Source organism: Phaeodactylum tricornutum, chromosome 4 (assembly GCF_000150955.2).
Source record: "Phaeodactylum tricornutum CCAP 1055/1 chromosome 4, whole genome shotgun sequence".
Lineage (NCBI taxonomy): Eukaryota > Bacillariophyta > Bacillariophyceae > Surirellales > Neidiaceae > Phaeodactylum > Phaeodactylum tricornutum.
The window spans coordinates 1109718-1129867 of NC_011672.1; the positions used below are offsets into that span (position 1 = coordinate 1109718).

Here is a 20150-nt window from a genome sequence, read left to right on the forward strand (position 1 = left end):
CAGCTCGAGCCTGACGTTCCTGCTCGAGTCTTTGCACAGTTTGGGCAACCCTTTGGCTTCGTTCGTTGCGTTGTACCAAAACTGACGCTCGAAACTTATTCCATTCGTCCTGGACTGCCTTGTTTTGAAAGTCACGCACAATCTCCTCTAGAACATGTTACCATAGGGTTAGACCTGTTTGCAGCTTCGTCCATGTATCCGTGCCGTTTTCTACCGCTGTAAGGCTCACCTTCTAGCTCGGGCGACAAGCTAACTCCCGAAGCGACATCGATGTCGTCAGACTGTGTAGAACTTCCTTGTCCCATGCTTGTACCTGCTCAATGCAAAGATTGCGTGATCAGTGTTGCCACCTTTCTTTTGATATCAACGGATTTTCCCTTCGTTATCTATGGTATCGTTTTGCGGCCATCGTCCTAAATCCTATTAAACATCACGCCATTTACCTCATGGTACGACAATCTACGAGTTTTCGAGGATTCCTAATGTCGTACCATGACGTAAATGGCGTGATGTTTAATATGTTTTCTTTTGCAGACTCTCCAAGTGGAGATAATAGTCCAAAAAGTCGTGATCTGATTTAAACCAACCATTATAGAATAAATTTCAGGTGGATAAATACTCTTTGTCATATACGACTTTCACGGTAAATATGATATCTGTTTCTGGTATGCAATCTAAAACTATGAAACACAGCGAAGCGAAAGTGTTGATCTCATGAAGGAAAACAAAACGAAACACACTTCAACACAGCATTCTTGAATATTGTATGTAACAGAGACCACAAAACCTTTGCTAGAACCATCCTTTTCGTATTATGTATGGTATATTGAATGTTGATGCGTATCCGTGCACACTGTAAAACAATCGAATTCTTGTGCTTATATCCGCATTCCTTTGTTTGCTTATTCTTTACTCCCCCATGGAAAGTTTGTGGGCCGCATCTTTCATTTCTGCACTTATCTCCACAGAGTCGGCCTTTTTGACAAAGTCCGGAAGCTGGTCAAAGTTCAAATAACGGTACGTATCAGCAGCGTCGTCCTTAACCTGGTCCATGTACTTCATATACTCTTCCACTGTCGGCAGACGACCTTCGATCGCGGCGACGGCGGCGAGTTCAGCACTGGCAAGATACACGTTAGCACCTTGTCCAAGACGGTTAGGGAAGTTCCGCGTCGAGGTGGACACGACGGTGCATCCCGGAGCGACCCGTGCTTGGTTGCCCATGCAAAGGCTGCAACCAGGCATTTCCGTACGGGCACCGGCCGAACCAAAGATACTGTAATAGCCCTCTTCGACCAACTGCGCTTCGTCCATCTTGGTAGGAGGAGCGATCCAAAGGCGTGTCGGGATGGGCTTCTCCAATTTGTTGAGCAACTTTCCGGCGGCGCGAAAGTGTCCAATGTTGGTCATGCACGAGCCAATAAAAACTTCGTCAATGTGACTGCCCTGCACTTCGGACAACAAGGCCGAAGCATCTGGGTCGTTTGGCAAGGCCAACACGGGTTCTTTCAGTTCGTCGAGGTTGATATCAATAACGGCAGCGTACTCCGCCTTCGGATCGGCTTCCATCAAAACGGGGTCGGCGAGCCACTCCTGCATGCGAGCAATGCGGCGTTCCAACGTGCGAGGATCTCCGTATCCTTCCGCAATCATCCACTTGAGCATTACAACATTGGAGTTAAGATACTCGATGATGGGTTCTTTGTCGAGCTTGATGGTACAACCTGCGGCGGATCGTTCGGCAGATGCGTCGGACAATTCGAAGGCTTGTTCGCACTTGAGCTGAGGAAGACCTTCGATTTCCAAAATTCGTCCGGAAAAGATGTTCTTTTTGCCTTTTTTTTCGACCGTCAACAGTCCCATCTGGATTGCCGTATACGGAATCGCCTGCACCAGATCGCGGAGAGTAATACCGGGCTGCACAGTTCCAGAAAATCGTACCAAGACGGACTCCGGCATGTCGAGTGGCATGATTCCCGTCGCCGCACCAAAAGCCACCAGGCCACTGCCAGCAGGAAAGGAAATACCAATGGGGAAACGAGTATGCGAATCTCCCCCGGTTCCTACCGTATCGGGCAGCAACATACGATTCAACCAGGAATGGATGATACCGTCACCTGGTCGGAGGGAAACACCACCGCGAGTGCGGATAAAATCAGGCAACGTGTGGTGAGTCACGACATCGACCGGTTTGGGGTAGGCCGCGGTGTGGCAGAAACTTTGCATGACTAAATCAGAGGAGAATCCCAAACAAGCCAAGGAGCGTAATTCGTCGCGAGTCATTGGACCAGTTGTATCCTGCGAACCCACCGTGGTCATGCGGGGTTCACAGTACTGATTAGGCACGACACCTTCACCATCGGGAAGTCCACAGGCCTTGGCGACCATTTTTTGGGCCAAGGTAAAGCCTTCCGGCTTTTTGCTGCCTTCGGGAAGTGCCGGCATACGAAAGACATCCGTTACGGCGGCATCTCGACCCAAGGCTTCGCGGGCCTTGACGGTCAAGCCACGACCAATAATCAAAGGAATTCGTCCTCCCGCTCGGACTTCGTCCATGATGACGGGAGTCTTGAGTTTGAATTCCGTAACGACTTCGCCCGTGTCGTGGTTCTTGACAACACCTTCGTAGGGGTAGACGTCAATGACGTCGCCCATATTCATTTCGCCCACATCCAATTCAATGGGCAGGGCTCCAGAATCTTCCATGGTATTGAAAAAGATTGGCGCAATCTTGCTACCCAAACAAAGTCCACCAGATTTGACGTTGGGCACGTAGGGGATATCGTCGCCCATGTACCAGAGTACGGAGTTCGTCGCGGACTTGCGGGACGATCCGGTGCCGACTACATCTCCGACGTATGCAAGAGGAAATCCTTTTTCTTGTAAGGCGCGGATCTGTTGAATCGGACCGATTTCTCCTTCTTTATCCGGGTTGATACCTTCGCGAGCGTTCTTGAGCATGGCCACGGCGTGGAGAGGGATGTCGGGACGCGACCAAGCGTCCTGTGCCGGACTCAAATCATCCGTGTTGGTTTCTCCTGTTACCTTAAAGACGGTGGCGGTCATAACTTCGGGGACCTTGGGTTTCTTCGTGAACCATTCCGCACTGGCCCAACTCTCCATCACCTTGGTAGCGGCGGCGACGCCCTTTTCGTGCATGGTCTGCACATCGTAAAATGCGTCAAAGACGAGAAGCGTATGCGACAGCTTGTCGGCGGCAATCATGGCAATCTCGTTATCGGAGTCTTCCAAAAGTTCCACCATAGTAGCAACATTGTAGCCTCCTTGCATAGTCCCGAGGAGCTCGACGGCGCGGGCTCGTGTAATGTAGGGGTTAGTTTCTTCTTGCTTGGCCAACGCACTGAGCCAGGTAGCTTTGACGTAGGCAGCTTCGTCGACTCCGGGAGGAACGCGATTGACGAGGAGGTCGAGCAAGGCTTCAGCGTTGGGAGTTTCCGTTTTTAGGACCGCAATGAGATCCGAAACTTGCTCGGCACTGAGAGGCTTTGGCGCAATGCCGAGACCGTCGGCTTCGTTGAGACGCTCCGCCACGTGCGCTTCGTAGGCTTGGAGAAAGTCCGTCGAAGACACCGTCGAAAAGCTGCGCATCAAAGGGACCGAGGCTGGAGACCAGGTGCTACCAGTGAACGTACTATTCTTCGCAAATACAGTAGCCGAGGTGGAACTGGAAGCACAGAGTGCATGGACATGGTTGCGAGAGGTAGCACTAACGCTCGGACTAGCATCAGTATTCCTACTCACATCGCCGTTCCAAGAAACAAGAGGATTTGCCAGCGTCGCAAAGGCGGAGTGAGGGATTGACTTCTTACCATGCCCAAGGGACGACGAAAGTCGACGTGCGAGAGCCAAAGAGGACATGCTATGCTATCTTATCTACTCGTGTGTGCGAGAGTAAGCAGAATGTGCAGAAAGGAGTCACGGTCAGGGATGAAACGGTCGTTTTGTCCTCACTGCCAGTTGTGGCGTTCGGTGTAAAGAGGGCGAAGGAACTTCTGTGGTTTGGTCTCCGTGCAGCTGTGGTGTATGGGTGCCTGCAGCAGTTGCAAACAGCCGTGCAGACCGAATCGGGTTCTGATTTGCGTTCGGGTAGAAGAAAAAATACGGCGATCAGATGGCTCACATTCGTTAGGGAACTTTCGGGGTGTGTCTTTTTCCAGGCCAAAAGGTGTTCTTTCCGTTTGGATCTTGCGCACATTGCGGCGAGGCGAACGCGTCGATGCCGCGCGCGCGAGATCTTTGGATGCTCTGTCGTGATACGATTGGTCGAGAGTAGGTCTCCGGTAAGATGACTGGCGGATGCAGCTGCTCCGATATCTTGTCGTCACTACGACATGTCTCGTTTCCGAAATTTACCACCGTGGAATGACAGACGAGGGATCTGTTGAACATTTAAGTTCGTCGCTCGTACTTTGAATTGACTGTCTGTTCTTCCTCCGCTTCGAGTGCTGGTTGAGGGTGTATCTTTCCTTCTCCCGTAGTCTCAGTACGATGCCTGTACGCGACAGGTTGAAGATCCAAGAGACCGGCATCACAGGCCTCGGGAGCCCCACCCGGTCCTGTCCGACCGCGGCAATCAACGGAACCGCGGAGCGGACGAGATACCCACATCGTCACACTCACGCCTTCCAAACGAGCTCTCGAGTAATCAAACCATCCACTGTCAATCATGAAGCTTGCTGTCTTTGCCGTCCTTATCTCGTAAGTAGAAGCATGCGTGAGTGAGGAGCTTAGTGCTTTGCTAGGAAAACGACTGGAGTCGGGTAGAGTCGTGGAAACGGACGAATGGTGGGGGAAATACGTATGATGACAGTTAGTCGCTAGTCCGTGAGTACTTCGGACGCTCTTTCAAGCTCGAGAACGAAACAACAGTCACAGTTTTACGGTGACTAAATTTCCCATTGCTGCTCGCGGGTTCAAATGATGTCTTTTAAGAATCAATGGATCTGCCGTGCCATTCGTGTTGCATTCCCATGGCCCGAGTCTCGTTGCCGGAACTCTACCCTGCCCTAGAGACGTTGCGCGACGGCCCGATTTTCCAGAGCGCATGTAGAGACATATGTAGCTAGATACACAAGAGAATGAAATACTCATACACTTTCCTTTTGCTACTCGTTTATTGTTGCAGTACCGTTGCTTCTTTTGTCGCACCCAATGGTGTGCAGCGTGCCGCCACTACGGAATTGAATGCGGAACGTCGTGAATTCCTGTCGGCCGCGGCGGTAGCCGCTGGGCTTGCCTTTCCCCTTACAGCCAACGCTATTCGTGATTACGAGAACGTTGGCTACTTGGGTGGCAGTGAAATCGTCGACGTCAACAACGCCAACGTTCGTGTCTACCTCAAGATGCCCGGTCTTTACCCGACCTTGGCTGGAAAAATTGCGTCCAATGGACCTTACAATGCGGTCGGCGACCTTTACAATATCCCGGGATTGTCTGGAAAGGAAAAGGAATTGCTCAAAAAATACGAAAGCCGCTTCACTGCCCAAAAGCCCCAGGCTGATTACGTCATTGATCGCTTCAACAACGGCCTCTACCGCTAAACTGGGTGCGGTAGACCGCAAATCGCCTGTCTCGCAAGCAGGGTCCTCATTCTCTATACTTCCTCTAGTAATGTTTAGGGACTAGTTGGCGTACGCAGTAACCTTACGTAAAACATAAATTCTGCTCTCTCGATAATTTTTTCTCGCTTTCAACTTGATCCCTTTTTCCTCGTGAAAAAACTGGGTGGAGGCCTCGAATGAATTGAGACGTGCGCACCGACCCAAAATCAAGAGTGGCACATCATTTACATTTAGCCAAACAGGAGCGAAATTTCAAGGCCATGAACTTGTCAAAGTGTCGGATGCCTCCACAGCAAAACTTTTCCTGACAGTGACAGTGAATTGAGACTGCATGCAAGTAGATCAATTGACATTGTGATCATAATCTGACATGAATTAAAACCAAGTTTTGATCGCCGTTAATTACAGTTAATATTTTCTTCGTTACAGTTAATTACAAAGTTAGCTCGAAACACAAAAAGAAGAGTCGCAAATTCATTTGTCGTGAGAGGCCCTGGCGAAATCTGTTTTCTGGGTTTTCATTGTTGTTTGATTCACTGCGACTTCGAGACTTTGCAGTGTACTTTGTCCATGAGCTATTTCACTTTGAGCAATACACGGATTTCTCATTAGATTTTGACTTCTCTTGGAAAAAAAATGGAAGATTGCATTCCAAAACCAGCCTTCTGGCTACGCGATCGTTAACTGTAAATATGTGGTAACATGATCACCCAAAATCACTGCGATTCTACTGACGCCCGTCTGTTGATGTGCATCGAGACCTTTCCGTTGCATTCACAGTAAATGGCAGTGTTTTTTACATGCTATCGCACAAGCCCTAGAAGAGTCTGTTATGGCTGGAGACCTCAACGCTCCTAACATGAGAAAAGATTCTTCCAATGAGGGAGTCAGAGCCAGCAATTTGAGTTTGAATTAGGGTTAAGGTGACCAAACAGAATGATTAGGCAAAATACTCTGTACAGATCATCGGTCTCTATGGTACCCCCGTCATTTATTGCTGGGAGGTTTCTCGTTCAAACTGCTTTTCTGTCTCTTCCAAGGCATCATACGCCTTTTGCGCACCTTCTAGACCTTGCTCAAAAAACAGCTTTTGCGCCTTGATGGAATTCACCGCGTTTCCCCGTAGCCGTGTGACCTGGGCCTGCAACTGTTGCTCGGTTTGCAGAGCAACCTTACCGGCAAACTTTTCGCGTAAAATTTGCTTTTCTTTGCCACTCAGATCAGTCGGACATGTATTATCCGTAATGACGAAATCTTTGTCGAAGTCAAAGCCAATCTTTTCGGCGGCCACACGCAAACGAGGTAACAGAGACTCAGGTAGCTGGGCAGCGCGCGTGTACACGACGACTCCGCCGTATCCTTCCCAGGCGTCGTTATTGCCGCGATAGTAGACGAACGCAAACGGGGGGACGCCGTCCTTGTTGCCGTCGTATTCGTAGTCAATCACCCACCAGTCGTCTTCGTAATGTAGGTATTCGTTGTCGTGGTTGATCAAGTGACCCGGCTGATTCGGATCTTGCACGAATTCTTGGAGCGCATCCCGGGTGAAGAAGTTCCCGTCTGGCTGCTCCACCCGCCAATTCAGTTTGCCGAAGAACTTGCCCTTTTCGGTTTCGGTAAAAAAGTGCACCTGGCAGGGAAATACATCGAACAATTTGTTTTGTCCGGCTGAGATGTAGAGTCGTCCATCGAAGAACTTGGTGTCAAACTTGGGTACGACGATTTCGGGTGCGGGAACGGGATATGATCCGTCATCGCCCTGCTTCGGCACGCACTTCATATCGGTCAGGACGCATTTATTGAATTCACCTACCACTTCATTTTCGAACAGATTTCCACATTCGATCTGGCACTCAATCTCGTCCGGTCGTCCCGTACAGGTGTTAATGCAAACAACGTTGGCGAGGCACTTGGGGTTGGCAATGCACTTGGCGAGGGGGAGAGGGCATTTCTGGAAGAGACACGAAACGATGGATTTGGAATCCGTGGTGGCGGCAAACGCTGGAGGGACAATTGTGGGAAGGGACGTCCAGGAAGCGACACCAATCGTTAGTGCCAATGCTGTACTCTGCAAAGCTGTTTGCCAGTTTTGAAATGGATTCAGCTTCGAGAGTAAATCGTTTTCAACCTCTGAATCTGAGTCGTACTTGCGGAGCGACAAAATTGGAGCCCGAGAGAAAGCCGATGTCGTTCTCGACGATGGACGGGAGAGTGACTGGTGTCGGGGCGCAAAGGCTTCACTCACGTTCTCTCTGTTGACCACCGACCAGAGACAAAGCAAGCTGGTAACACCGAGAAACTTCATGGTAACCTTTCCTGGCCTTTCCCGAAAGTGATCTATCAAGAAATGTGTGAAACTGCTTTTTCTAGCTGAAGTCCGTACGAGGGATTTTGGTGTCTCTTTTTCCATGTTGGTCGATAATGCTATTCGTCTCGGTCGCTTCGTCGGATCCAGCGCGGTGGAATGGATCGGCGGACGAGAATCGTACGGAGATGAATGCTGATGATTCTGCGTCCACTGACGTTGTTGATGTCATCGTGGCCGTCCCGGATGAGATCACGTTCATGACTTGAAAATGTTCCAAATTGCCGCTGAATACCGGATAGGACATTCCGCTTATTCCGTATATTGCCTGCCACGCAATTGGGCGTTGACGTATGTGTTCGAAACGGTGAAAAGACATTGACTTGGACCAATAGAGGAACATCCAAGCAGGTGGCAAACTTGCCAATTGGTATTTGCCGCCGCCACCTCTTTTTTCCCATAATGCATCATGCGTGGTGTCCAGCGTCAGGCCGTCGACTACGGTTATCGCCATTCTTCGTCAGTGCGTAGAAAATCCCGGCTTGAAAAAGAGAATACCGAACACGCCAGACTTGATCCAGCAGTATCAACGTTTTTCTGTTCTCGTTGTGGTGCCCCGGTAAGAAAGCAACCGATACCCTCATCACACCCTTCACAATCTCCCAGGTCGATCGTGATTAGAAAAAGATTTGCATCATGAAAAGATCTTGCAGTATAGTCACAATCCTATACGTAGCCACCACGGTGAGGGCTTTTGCTCCCGCCCCACTGGTACAATCAAGGTATGTGTGTTCTGTAGACTTGTCTCGGTACTCTCTGTTATCAAGAATACCAGGTAGTGGGCTTCCACCGGGATAGGGAATGCCCCATTTTGTTATTGTCAATTTGTCTTCGCCGATCGGGTCGGATGGTTTCCTTTGACGGCTTTTTCTTTTGTACTGATTAGAAAAGTTTGTGGCAGAAATAGCGTTCTTGTCCGGAGGCCATTCGCTAGCTCGCTCCCAATTTGACCTGTATCGCTGTTTTACCTTATCTCGGCAATCCCTGACGGAATGCGAACTTCATTTATGCCAGACCCCCGTCACAGTCAATCACTCACACGTCCACTCCTATTCCTCTTGTGTGCCCTTGCGTGTCTCTATACAGCTGCTTCTTCCAGAGACAACCCACTACAACGGCCCGCTTTGTTTCCGGCACGGCACCACCTTCGAGCAATGTCGCCTCGGAAGAAAAGGTGGACGCCATTTCTGAAGCGCACCGGCTCAAAGTGCTGATTGCTGGCGCCGGAGTTGGTGGTCTTTCCTTGGCCAAGGTTTTGACCAAGATGCCCACCATGGATGTTACCGTACTGGAACAAACGTCCGAATTCAAACGGTTCGGTGGACCCATCCAGCTCGCTAGTAACGCAATGGAAATTCTCAAACACATGGACAAGCCAGTATTCGACAAAGTCATGGAGAAATTTACCTTCACCGGTGACAAAGAAAACGGTATTAAGGATGGTATTCGGACGGAATGGTACGCCAAGTTTGATCTCAAAACGCCGGCAGAAAATCGCAACATGCCGTATACGGGTGTCATAGAGCGACCAGATTTGCAACAGATTTTTTTGGACTCTTTGCCCAAAGGAACCGTTAAGAACGGCGATGGCGTGGCTCGCTATGAAAAATTGCCCGATGGCGGCGTCAAGGCGGTACTCAAGTCCGGGAAGGAAGTCTACGGAGACGTCTTAATCGGGGCGGACGGCATTTGGAGTGCGGTGCGGGCTACTATGCGGGATAGTCCAGCCAAAGGCGACGGTAGTGGTGCCACCTACTCGGGGTACACGGTTTTCGCTGGCGAATTGGCGTACGATTCCTTCGACAATGGTCAAGTTGGGTACAAAGTGTACATAGGACCAGGTACGTGTGCTCCTCCTGAAGCCCTTTAAAAAACATGATGATTTCAGAGCTGATAGCGAAAAATAAAAAATTGCTCACCTTCCTTTTATTTCTCTCAATAGGCCAATACTTTGTGATTACGGACATTGGCAACGGCAACTACCAGTGGTACGCATTTTTGGCACGACCCGCGGACAGTGCCTCCTCTACTGACATGCCCGACGGTCAATCCAAATACTTACAAGAAATTTTCGCGGGCTGGTCAGAGGAAGTTCACCACATCCTCAGGGCTACTCAGGAGCATGAAATTGAACAGCGCGACTTGTACGATCGTCCGCCGTCGGCCATGAAACCATGGACGGATGGACCGGTGGCGTTGTTGGGAGATGGCGTACACGCCATGATGCCCAACTTGGGGCAAGGTGGATGCCAGGCGATCGAAGATGCTTTTGTCATTGGACAAGAGCTCGGTTCAGCAACGAAGCGCAGTCAAATTGTTGACAAGCTTCGTGAGTACCAACAGCGTCGTTTGATTCGCTCGGCGGCCGTCCAAGGTTTATCTCGTTTTGCCTCGGATATCATCATTCGTGGTTTCGATACGCCAGCGAAAATTTACCGTGACGAAAATGGCAAATTTCAGTTCGAAAATTGCAATTATGCTGGAATCGTTACCAAAATTCTTCAACCGATTCTGCCTATCTTTTTTTCGGTTCAATTCGCTTTTTTGTACGATGGTTGGAAGAACGACAAGCAGATCGATTTCAAGGCTTTCCTCGGTTTTTCTGTGCTGGGTGGACTGATCGTTTCTCTGGTCCTATTTGAGCTTGCTGAAGCTGGTCTGGGCATAGGCTTGGGTGCCGAAGCATTGTTGGGGGCGGAAGGTCTGTTGGATTTTGGAGGTATTTCTGCCGCCATTCAAGACTTCTTTCTTGGAGGTGGCGCAGCCGGTTTGTAAACGACTTTGCTCAATACAAAATGCATTATTTTCTCCTTGAGCTAGATGATTTGATTTCTAGCTTACTTTTTTCACATTCAGATGGAGGAAGCTATCAGACTAACAAGCACAACAGCATTAACTTCTAGATGCAAGCCTAGCAAATCCTGATTTAACAACAATACATAGGGGTATCTTCCTCAACCTAGTATATGAGTGGCTTCATAGCTAACCCATATGATAGCCTCGTAGATGTCAGAAGATCCACGACACAGCTCTACAAGTGACGCGGTGAACGATACGCACGCCTTACCGAAACACATACGTGTAGAGGCTTTGGTTATATTTTACGTAGAGTCTGGTCCTAATCCACCTTCACGTTTTGAAAAATGGCGCGGACAAACCGGGAGGCCGCGGCGTGACCGAGTACACCGCACAAGAGCCCGAGGTTGACAGAAATAAGCGCCATGTAACCAAAGTAGTACGATGTTTGTAAGAGTCCGTGCATGGTAGTTTTGAAGACAAAGTAGTAAATGCCATAGAGGAAAACGTACGCCGCCGTCGAGGCCCCCGACCAAAACGCCGTCCACTGCCACAAATAATTTTCCGCGTTCAAGGAAAAGTACACGACAATGATCGAAGTCATGCCGACCACGATGGTCAGAATACTGTACACGCCCAACAAGAATCCGTACACATGGTAAAACTTGTAATTCCACAGAGACGTAAGAACGTAATACAACTCAATAAAGATGGATCCGAACGAAAGCAAGCCGGCCAAGGGCACAAGGCCAGAGGGCTTGCCGTACCACGGAACGTCGTCTGGAATAGGCCGAGGAATCGCATTGATGCGACAGGGAAAGTGATCCAGCGGTCCACTTCCTTTGCCGGCGTGTCTGCCAGCCATGGTGCCCACGATATTCAACGGAACCGAAACAAAGACCCAAATTAGGAACAGTTTGAGGATGACCAAGAAAGGAATTGTGTTGATGGTTCCGTACACTATAGAGATCGCGTTGAGGATAGTCAAAACGGCCACTGAAGCGGTGGGCAGAAGCAAGACGGTGTACACCATGACGGATTGCCAGAGAGTCGTTTTCGGACCCCGGCGTGCCGCAGCGGTTGTCGGGAAGTAGAGTTTGAAGAATTTTCCCGAGACAAAACCGGCAACAATACTGGAAAGACTGTAGCAGGCAATGACGGCGTGCAAGAGCTCGCCACGTTCTTCATGAACTTGTCCATGCATTGGTCCCAAAACGGCAAACAATATGACACCGAGTGTGAGAACCACCAACTGCCAGCCTGTGCCGAGGAGAGCAGCAAACAATGGCAAATACGAGGGTGCACGAAAGACGTCCCCGTGCACTTGTTTCCAACCGGCATCTTCCAATGCCTTGTCTCCCGTCAAGGGTTTTCCTTCTTCGTCCACGTCGTGGATACCATCTTCCAGATCGGACACGATGCCGTACCGGGCGTAGTCCTTTTTCAGGGTACGGAGTAGAATGAGGGCGACCAGTCCCATCAAGAAGAGGACCATCATGAATGAGTTGAAGACGGAGAACCAGTGAATCGGGTGTTTAAAAAATTCGTGATCGAGATAACGATCGAAGCGCGAATGAAACTCGTCCGTGGTAGTCTCCCATTGTACGTGTAGACTGAAAGTAAGCTTGGCCCCGGCTTCGACCTTGACGAGCGATTTGGGATCGGAGGTAAGATCAACCTGGACGATTTGATCTTGATTGTATCGAATAACGAGATTGCGCGTCGTGTAGACGTAGGGCTGCAAGTCACCGAGGTTTTCGACATCCTCCACGTGCTCCAACCGATCTCTGTCGTCCTTTTCCGGAACCTTGAGCCCGGCTTTGTCACTGTTGGTGGGCAGTAGTTCTCCCACCATTCCCCAGATTGGCAAGTCATCGAGGTACATTTGGTAGAACCATCGGTGCTGAACAGCGAACCCAAACTTGGCGGCTTGCTCGGCGGTGAGTGGCTTTTGTGTGCAAGCCTCGGTAACGGCTTTGGGATCAAAGACAATGTCGTGTCCGGAATGACGCAAGGCGTGTCCACCGAGGTACTCTCCAATGGACTGCGTACGTTGGCTATTGAAGGCTGTCGCATCCGAGGCGACTTCTGGATGATGCTTGGTGTCGGGAGCACAATACGGCAAGGTGTAGTACTCGTAAGCTTCTTGCGGGTTTGCGTACGGCCCAACCTGTGGCGAACGTGGAACACAGAACAGATCAAGGTGAGACCGGGGAATCTTCGCAACCCGCAGAAACGATCGAGCAACAACGTTCTCTCCACGATCGACCGCCACGTAAATAAGCGCGTTGTCGTTTATCTACACACCTTGTTGACCCATAGTTCGACGTGTTCACCAGCGGTATAGCGGTGATCCGTCGTCGACGCGTACGCGAACGACCCTATTCCGGCGAATGCCAGGAGCAGACGAGATCCTACCCAAGACTTCATGGGATTTACTCCGAGTACGAAGGAAACAGAGTCAGTCTGTAACGGAACGAAAGAGAAACCAACAAGGGACTGTAAGGGTGAGGTACTTGCGGTGTTTTCTCGTTTGCCAAAGACTCACTGTGTGCAGCCACTAGAGGGACACAGGCATTCCTCGAATCCCATTGCTCTGCTACGGTGGGTGGGTAGTTTGCCGTTGCTACTACATACACACTCTTGTCGTCGCCAATAATCACGAGCGACATCTAGAGAGAGACGTGACAACGCGGCGTACCGACCGACAGAAGAGAAAACCGTTGTGACCCGAGAGTGACTCTGCCCCAAAATAGTAAGGAACCATTTCCATTGGTGGAACGATTTGAACGATTTAGGAATCGAGTACCGTAAGGATATTCAATCTACCCTACCCTATGAAGCTATCCAAACACGCCGGCTGCCGGAGAGGCGCGTGTAGATTATCAGTTCTCAAACCCCAAACCCTGTATCTTCCCACCATTGACCATGGTGACCATATCCGGTAGGAGGGCCCACCAGCAAGCCCCGTTGGGTCTCATTCATGATTCAAGATTCATTGCCATACCCGTAGCGCACCCACGTTATCACCATCGCCTGCGTAACGATCGGTCACCCTCCCGACGTAATACGTTTACGACAGAGACGACGACTCATCGGTTTGACATCACGTCATGTCGGAAGGGTCCGAAGGCAGTAGCGATGCTGTCGTCGGCGAAGGCGACATCGTCTACCCTGACGTTCACCAGGACCCCCGCCGTATTCCTCAGGTACTAACCAAAGCCGCCGTGCCTACACTCGTCGCTGGTTTGGATGCAGGAGATGTTTTGGAATGCTACCTGATCACTCGTACATCTTACTTACACGGGATTGCCGAAAATCGCATACCGGTGCACAAGCAAGTCATTGGTTTGCGCTACCGCCCGCCCTCCTCGGCTTCCAATACAGCACCTGCAGCCGGTGCCAACAGGGGGTCCGCATTTGCGAACGGCATAACGGGTAAACCACCACTCTCGCTTACACTGGAGTACGGACCCACCCGTACAGGACGGACTCCCGATTTGCCGCACGATGTGCTGCCCCGGATTGTTCCAGAAGACAACGAAGTCGATATGGTGACCTGGGAGAACGAAGCACAAGTCTATTACACAACCAGTATCTCACCCGACACCCACGAGGATGCCAACTACGTCACTTCTTTGACGGGAGCGGTCTTGTCACACTTGTTGCTGGAAGCCTGCGCGTATCCGCTCATACCCTCTAGACGTCGATACCAACCCTTCGCGGTGGTGGACGTGCGCACGAACGCTACCTTACTGCGATCCAGCAGCGACCGCGACTTCATCCAAGCCATGATGCAAGTCTTGGCCAACGTTGGGGTCGTTCTCCAACCCATCATTCCACCACATCCGGGACTCGTACAGCTCACGGCGATTGGCAAAGTGGAACGTATCCCGACCGCAACGTCGCGAACCGTCGTGGCGCAGTTTTACCAAACGCTCTACAAGTGCGTCGAAGCCATCGCAGCCGCCAACGTGACGGCCGCTTTGCCAATTCCTTCCGCACCCACGGCTGCGCCTTCAAAGACTCCGTCAATGGCTCCGTCGATGCTGGACGTGGCGTTGCCCGTCGAACCCGAGGTAGCGACCGATCCTCCGATTGTACCCGGTGACGACGTGCCGGACAATGGGAATAACGATTCCGGAAATAACTTCGACAACTTGCCTTCGTTGTTATCAAAACCACCCCGTCGCCTTGACCAGCAATCGATTCTGATCAACTTGTCCGGGCCACCTCCCAGTGAACCTCTGGCATCAATGGCTCCTGTACCCTCCATTCCCGCGTCCATTGGGGCTGTGGGAGAAAGTCCGGCTCCAACGTCTGTCTTACAGCCACCAATTATATTGCCAAGTGTATCCCTTACAAAGATACCCTCAATGACGCCATCCTCCCCGCTTTCGACGGCCCCGTCTTCAGCCACACTTTCTACCTTACCTCCGAGTTTTCCGCCAACAACAGTACGCCCTCCAGTCTCAGAGTCCGACCTAGCGGCCCAAGCCGCGCAACAAGCCCAACAGGCGGCAAATGATGCGGCTAGCTCGGGCAATTCCCAGGCTGCAAAAGCAGCTTCACAGGCGGCATCGGCTGCGCAAAAGGCTGCGGACCTGACTGCTGTACAAGCGGCGTTTATGAGTCGAGACGCGTTGTTTTCGGGAGATGGTACTAGCGTCACATCGGCTCTCTCCAAATGCCTCTCGGAACCACGTTTTGGGCTCGTTAACGAGCGTATTGAACAAGTAACCAACGATGTCGACGGGGAGAGTATTGTCACCAACCTGACCACCACCACCGCATATTTGTACTGGGACGGACACTTCTACTACCGCGTTAACTTGACGGCACCTTTTCTTCAAGTAGTTCCTCGTTTGTTGGACCTTCCCCCACCCGCATCAGCATCGTCCGGTGCTGCCTTGGGCGCGGACGATTTTGTCGATTGGAGTTTGGCCCTTGTGATTTTTGCGTGTTTTCTAGTCGGCTGTCTCCTCATTTTCCAAGCCGTCATGGGTCGCAATTTGCGCATCATTCGGCCGCTCTATAAGTGCCAACGCTGGTTCTTCGATCCGTTGCAGCACAACTATGCGGATCTGGACGAAACATCCGAGGCAGACGGGGTTTTTCGTCAGCAGCACGGCTGGGGTCGTGAATACTCTTTCGGAGAAGACGTCATCCCTCTGTCGATGGGCGGCCGACGAGCTACCGGCAGTACTCCCCCTCACACCAACTATAGCGAACACGACGAAGATGATTTATTTTGGTCCGGCAAAGCAAAAAAAAGTTCGAACGGCGGCCATATATCTGGCGAAAAGTCTGAGATGGAACTCACTAATCTGTCGGAAGGTCGGAAGCGACTTTCGACCAATGGTAGCTTCCGTGAGGATGAAGAATCCCCACTTACGAGCCATCGCTTGTTTCGCGATCCTGATTTGGTTGAAATGCCTACGTTACATAGTACCAGCAAAGTGGCCATTCCGGTCAGCCTTTCGCCAGACAAAGTTTCATCAACCAAAAAATAAGTGGCCTGACCCTATCGCATTGTACATGGTTAAATAATACGCAACATAAATGGCGCTTTAGGTGGAGGTCCAAAGATACGATGAAGTAAACAAGATCTATACTTTGTAGATACATGCCATTATTATGCGGGGCTGCAGTGGTCCACCACTTAGTGCCCCTTTTCGTCGAACTTGTTTCCGATTCCGGAGAAACTTCCATCATCGCGCTGTTCGTCAAATGATTCCAACCAAATCCCCGGACAGATAGATTCCGCAAATTGGCGCATAGGTTTGCAGTTGTCCTCGTCACCCGACTGCTTGACACAGAGAAGCCATTCATTGTATCGGTTCCAGCAGTGCAAGGCCTGGTTGCTACTAGGAAAGCGCTCATCACGGGGAGTTGTGCGTACATTTTGATCATATTCAACCGCGCCGCTTCCTCCTTGTTGAGCTCTGGTGGCTCCTGGGTGAAAATTTTACTGATCTTGGGGGCGGACATAATCAAACTAACTGTAAGCGCATAAGCAGAGCAAATCAACAAAGGTTAGCACGGAATAAGGAATCTTGACCGTGCACCGCCGAACTACGGATATCCAGAGATGGGCCTGTGATGAGAGATTGTCCAATTCATCCACTTCAACAACATCGTTTTTTCCGTTCTACCAGCATTTTCCGTACATATCGAAGAAGACAGCAATGATGAACTACTTACGACAATAGGGTACGCAAAGAATGGTCTTCAAAGATGCTTTTTTGTGCAAATTTTCTGCTGCAACAAAGTGCCTCGATGTGAATGAAAAAACGAATCCGCCGCTGAACAAAACCCGGAAAGTTACAATATTGGATTGTTGTGACGTGGGACGAGGAACTTTCAGCCAAAACAATTTCGATCATTTGACACTCAGCATTCCAAATGCTGTTTTTTTTTCTCGACCTTGAAGCCTTTGTCTGTGCTCCACGTTGAAGCGTGCGTCTTGATAGCCCTCCGTCAGAGAAACGCTTATCTGGGATCGGCAACTTCTCATCATGCTCACAAATTTGGAAACAGAACTTGTCGTTTGCTTCCTTCGATACCCACAGCGGAAGAACACGTTTGCATAAAATTCGACAAAATGTACAGATTCGCGGTGTTTTACGCCTTGATAGGAGTTGCCGAAGCTCGGGCAAGATCCTTTATAGTCCAATCTTGTCACACATCCTTTGCTACTTTACAAGGTCGATCTTACCTTCTCCCTTACGACGGCATTCTAGAATTGCGAGGGGGTGCTAGTGAAGATCTGAAGCCGAAAAAGAGCAAACGGAAAAAAAGAAAAAGCAAATCGCAAACAGAATCTAGGGCCAAACTTGATTTAGAGAGAAAGCCATTGCAATCTGAGAGAAAGACGGCATCTCGAGCATCGTCAGCTGAAAAATCATCGAAAACATCGAAAGTTATGAAGAGAACGACCCTCCCAAAACGTTCGCCAGCCGCAGACGCGCACCTTCAGGCTAAGCTCAAGTCGACGAGCCCAAACTATCGGATCCAACGTGAATTAAAAGCTTTTCTTTCTGATCCACCGTCCAATTTATCTGTGAAAGTGGGAAAGAACCTACGCGTCTGGATAGTGAGTATTGAAGGAGCCAAGGGAACCGTTTATGAAGGGGAAATTTTCAAGCTACGAATAAGCTTTCCACCACAGTATCCGACAGTCCCACCCAGCGTGTACTTTTTACCACCCAGTATTCCGGTACACGAGCACGTTTATACCAACGGTGATATTTGCCTGTCATTACTGGGCAAGGATTGGCGACCCACAATGACGGCACAATCGATAGCTGTTAGCATTCTCTCGATTTTATCGTCGGCCCAATCCAAATCTCTGCCCATGGACAATGCGAGGCATGCACAGAACAAGCCCGGTGAATATCAAAAGGACTGGGTCTATCATGATGATAACTGCTGATGCAAACGAAATGATTGTTATCGTGAGCCATCGTCCCCTGGTTCATCTAATAAAAATCTTGGTTACGAAGATGGTAGTAACAGCATCACATTTTGTTTAACTTTATCATTGCAGCACTTTTAATCGGAAAGTGTCACCCTGCAAGTCCTTCAGCCAAATCTGCTGCTTCATTTTACACAACCAGACAATACTCTTTTTGACGACAGTGAAAGAGTCCCGGGTGTCGCCACCATGGTATAATCCTTTCAGTCACCCTCAGTACTGTTTACCGCCTCAGGATTTAGTGATCCAACCAAATGCACGCATGACGAACCACGCCATCCAGAAAACAAAGCTCAACGAGCTCAAAACCAAAGCTGCTCTGAGCTGCTGTTCATCGCTTTCCGTAAAATCCCCGCCGCCATATTCGGCCTGACTACTAACCATGTCAACTTTCACTTGAGTTACCTCGCCCTCTGCCTCCGCGAGGCGCTCGCGCAAAGATTCAGTCTCGGATCGCGCCGTAGCCAGCTCAGTATTGAGCTTACGGAGCATTTCTTCCAACTCAACTGCGTCACCTCGAACTTCCTGCAGTTGAATATCCAAAATCGAGTCACGCTTGCTGGAGATCACAAAATCCGCGGCACCAATAATAGCTTCTGTGTCCTGTTCAAAAGTCCAGGGTGTTCCGGCGCCATCCGCCTCCAGAAGAGTGTCGATTGCGGAAAGTGCACGCTCGCGAATTGTTTCGGTGGGAAGTGTAAATCCGAAGTCTTCCACGCAGACTTCGTTGAACTCCTCCGTGTAGAGAGCTCTCAAAAAGGCCTTCAGCAAAGTCTTCTCGTTGGGGTCTTCGATCGAAGTCAACTCCTTACGAACGTAGATATAAGTAGCAAGCACGATCGGCCAGGTGAATTCGCCAGGCTGGTTAAGAAGAGAAACATCGCTGAAATCTTCATCAAATGACAAAGGAAAAACATTCCCTTCTGCCGCCGCAATGCCTCCATTCGCATTGGCCTCCTCGGAGCTTAAAAGGAAGCCGTCCCGATTTTCCAGCTCGATTTCCGACAAGTCCGCATTAATGCCGTGCCCGGCATCGATGTAGCCGATAGCCCCTTCATTCTCGTTGATACATTCTGTGACGCCGCCGGAGCCTTCACAGCCGAGAGTTTCTTCATCCCAGGTAATGGTGGCTCCAACCTTGTCCGCAGGCCAGATATCACCGCATGCATCGTGCAAATACTGTAAATAGACAAAGAAATCAACAGTGAGCTTGTGATTTCCAAGGCATAGAGAGCAGAAAGAACAAGATTAACTAACATTGGTAACGCCGTCCGTACTGCTGCTTCCTTTCACACGATGAACCACTGTAATGTCTAAACCAGTGGGAGACGTCTGCAAGGCCGGATTTTTGAGCAAAATATCGGGATCATCCCAGCTGGTGATATCGCGAGAAAAGATCCGCGCCAACAGGCAAGACGTTAGATTCAGTTTCTCCACGCCAGGGACCGAATGAAAGAAACTGACGGCACCCAGAAGCACGGGTAGGTGAATCATTTCGATGCCAACGTCGTTGAGTTGGCTGAAACGATCGGCATCCATCGGCAAGTCTCCGCTTCCAAAATCCGCAACTGAACTGTTTTGAAGGTCGTTAACAAATTCTAGCTGGCCCGTAGTGCTCCCGACAGCGCGGTAGGTCAAATGAATGGGAAGCTTGGACTGAGCCCTCATCCTTTCCATCACGGCCCAGTAACACTTGGACGGGTTGGTGGTGCCGGAACCGTGTACGCTGAACACCGTTTCAGCTGCATTCGACACGGAAACGCCGAGAAGCAGGAGAGATCCTAGAGCTATCTTCATGACTAACATTACGATAGTTTTGGTGATAGCTCAGCTACTGTAAGAATTGACCGTGAACGATGCTTGACTGGAGGAATTGAACTCTAGCTTACAGTTACGTATGAAATCGTTCCGTTTCGGCGTCAGGATTTGG

General features: G+C 50.2%; 9 protein-coding genes across 9 annotated transcripts; 4 read left to right on the forward strand and 5 right to left on the reverse strand.

The window, feature by feature from the left end:
• Positions 1–765: 765 nt before the first annotated feature.
• PHATRDRAFT_26290 (predicted protein) lies at positions 766–4035 on the reverse strand. The gene has a single exon (XM_002178606.1). The coding sequence runs from the start codon at positions 3877–3879 to the stop codon at positions 910–912; it is 2970 nt and encodes a 989-aa protein (XP_002178642.1). The 5' UTR covers positions 3880–4035; the 3' UTR covers positions 766–909.
• A 599-nt stretch (positions 4036–4634) lies between these two features.
• On the forward strand, positions 4635–5695 carry PHATRDRAFT_26293 (predicted protein). Its single transcript, XM_002178330.1, has 2 exons — positions 4635–4719; positions 5147–5695. Exons 1-2 carry the CDS (start codon positions 4688–4690, stop codon positions 5559–5561), a joined length of 447 nt encoding a protein of 148 aa, XP_002178366.1. The 5' UTR covers positions 4635–4687; the 3' UTR covers positions 5562–5695.
• Positions 5696–6475: 780 nt separating this feature from the next.
• On the reverse strand, positions 6476–7909 carry VDE (violaxanthin deepoxidase). Its single transcript, XM_002178607.1, has one exon. The coding sequence runs from the start codon at positions 7885–7887 to the stop codon at positions 6574–6576; it is 1314 nt and encodes a 437-aa protein (XP_002178643.1). The 5' UTR covers positions 7888–7909; the 3' UTR covers positions 6476–6573.
• Positions 7910–8530: 621 nt separating this feature from the next.
• On the forward strand, positions 8531–10870 carry ZEP3 (zeaxanthin epoxidase; the record flags this gene model as incomplete). Its single annotated transcript, XM_002178331.1, has 3 exons — positions 8531–8669; positions 9034–9788; positions 9890–10870. The coding sequence occupies exons 1-3, from the start codon at positions 8584–8586 to the stop codon at positions 10720–10722; spliced, it is 1674 nt and encodes a 557-aa protein (XP_002178367.1). The 5' UTR covers positions 8531–8583.
• A 154-nt stretch (positions 10871–11024) lies between these two features.
• On the reverse strand, positions 11025–13342 carry PHATRDRAFT_26299 (predicted protein). The gene is made up of 4 exons (XM_002178608.1): positions 13051–13342; positions 12830–12913; positions 12551–12787; positions 11025–12481 (listed from the first exon to the last, which is right to left on the reverse strand). The coding sequence occupies exons 1-4, from the start codon at positions 13171–13173 to the stop codon at positions 11066–11068; spliced, it is 1860 nt and encodes a 619-aa protein (XP_002178644.1). The 5' UTR covers positions 13174–13342; the 3' UTR covers positions 11025–11065.
• A 514-nt stretch (positions 13343–13856) lies between these two features.
• On the forward strand, positions 13857–16256 carry PHATRDRAFT_44638 (predicted protein; the record flags this gene model as incomplete). The annotated part of the gene is made up of 1 exon (XM_002178332.1): positions 13857–16256. The coding sequence occupies one exon, from the start codon at positions 13857–13859 to the stop codon at positions 16254–16256; it is 2400 nt and encodes a 799-aa protein (XP_002178368.1).
• Positions 16257–16405: 149 nt separating this feature from the next.
• PHATRDRAFT_11016 (predicted protein) lies at positions 16406–16681 on the reverse strand (the record flags this gene model as incomplete). The annotated part of the gene is made up of 1 exon (XM_002178609.1): positions 16406–16681. A coding segment is annotated over one exon (276 nt), but the record flags the coding sequence as incomplete, so codon positions are not given.
• A 987-nt stretch (positions 16682–17668) lies between these two features.
• PHATRDRAFT_10724 (predicted protein) lies at positions 17669–18178 on the forward strand (the record flags this gene model as incomplete). The annotated part of the gene is made up of 1 exon (XM_002178333.1): positions 17669–18178. The coding sequence occupies one exon, from the start codon at positions 17669–17671 to the stop codon at positions 18176–18178; it is 510 nt and encodes a 169-aa protein (XP_002178369.1).
• Positions 18179–18251: 73 nt separating this feature from the next.
• On the reverse strand, positions 18252–20104 carry PHATRDRAFT_44639 (predicted protein). The gene is made up of 2 exons (XM_002178610.1): positions 19478–20104; positions 18252–19399 (listed from the first exon to the last, which is right to left on the reverse strand). The coding sequence occupies exons 1-2, from the start codon at positions 20024–20026 to the stop codon at positions 18452–18454; spliced, it is 1497 nt and encodes a 498-aa protein (XP_002178646.1). The 5' UTR covers positions 20027–20104; the 3' UTR covers positions 18252–18451.
• Between the last annotated feature and the right edge of the window lie 46 nt (positions 20105–20150).

Coding starts and splice junctions, on each gene's coding strand:
- PHATRDRAFT_26290 (XM_002178606.1), bottom strand. CDS start 3,879: ATGTCCTCTTTGGCTCTCGCACGTCGACTTTCGTCGTCCCTTGGGCAT.
- PHATRDRAFT_26293 (XM_002178330.1), top strand. CDS start 4,688: ATGAAGCTTGCTGTCTTTGCCGTCCTTATCTC. Junction 4,720..5,146: donor GTCTTTGCCGTCCTTATCTC/GTAAGTAGAAGC, acceptor TTATTGTTGCAG/TACCGTTGCTTCTTTTGTCG.
- VDE (XM_002178607.1), bottom strand. CDS start 7,887: ATGAAGTTTCTCGGTGTTACCAGCTTGCTTTGTCTCTGGTCGGTGGTC.
- PHATRDRAFT_26299 (XM_002178608.1), bottom strand. CDS start 13,173: ATGAAGTCTTGGGTAGGATCTCGTCTGCTCCTGGCATTCGCCGGAATA. Junction 12,914..13,050: donor TCGAACTATGGGTCAACAAG/GTGTGTAGATAA, acceptor CGTTCGCCACAG/GTTGGGCCGTACGCAAACCC. Junction 12,788..12,829: donor ACACCAAGCATCATCCAGAA/GTCGCCTCGGAT, acceptor CAACGTACGCAG/TCCATTGGAGAGTACCTCGG.
- PHATRDRAFT_44639 (XM_002178610.1), bottom strand. CDS start 20,026: ATGTTAGTCATGAAGATAGCTCTAGGATCTCTCCTGCTTCTCGGCGTT. Junction 19,400..19,477: donor GTACGGACGGCGTTACCAAT/GTTAGTTAATCT, acceptor GTCTATTTACAG/TATTTGCACGATGCATGCGG.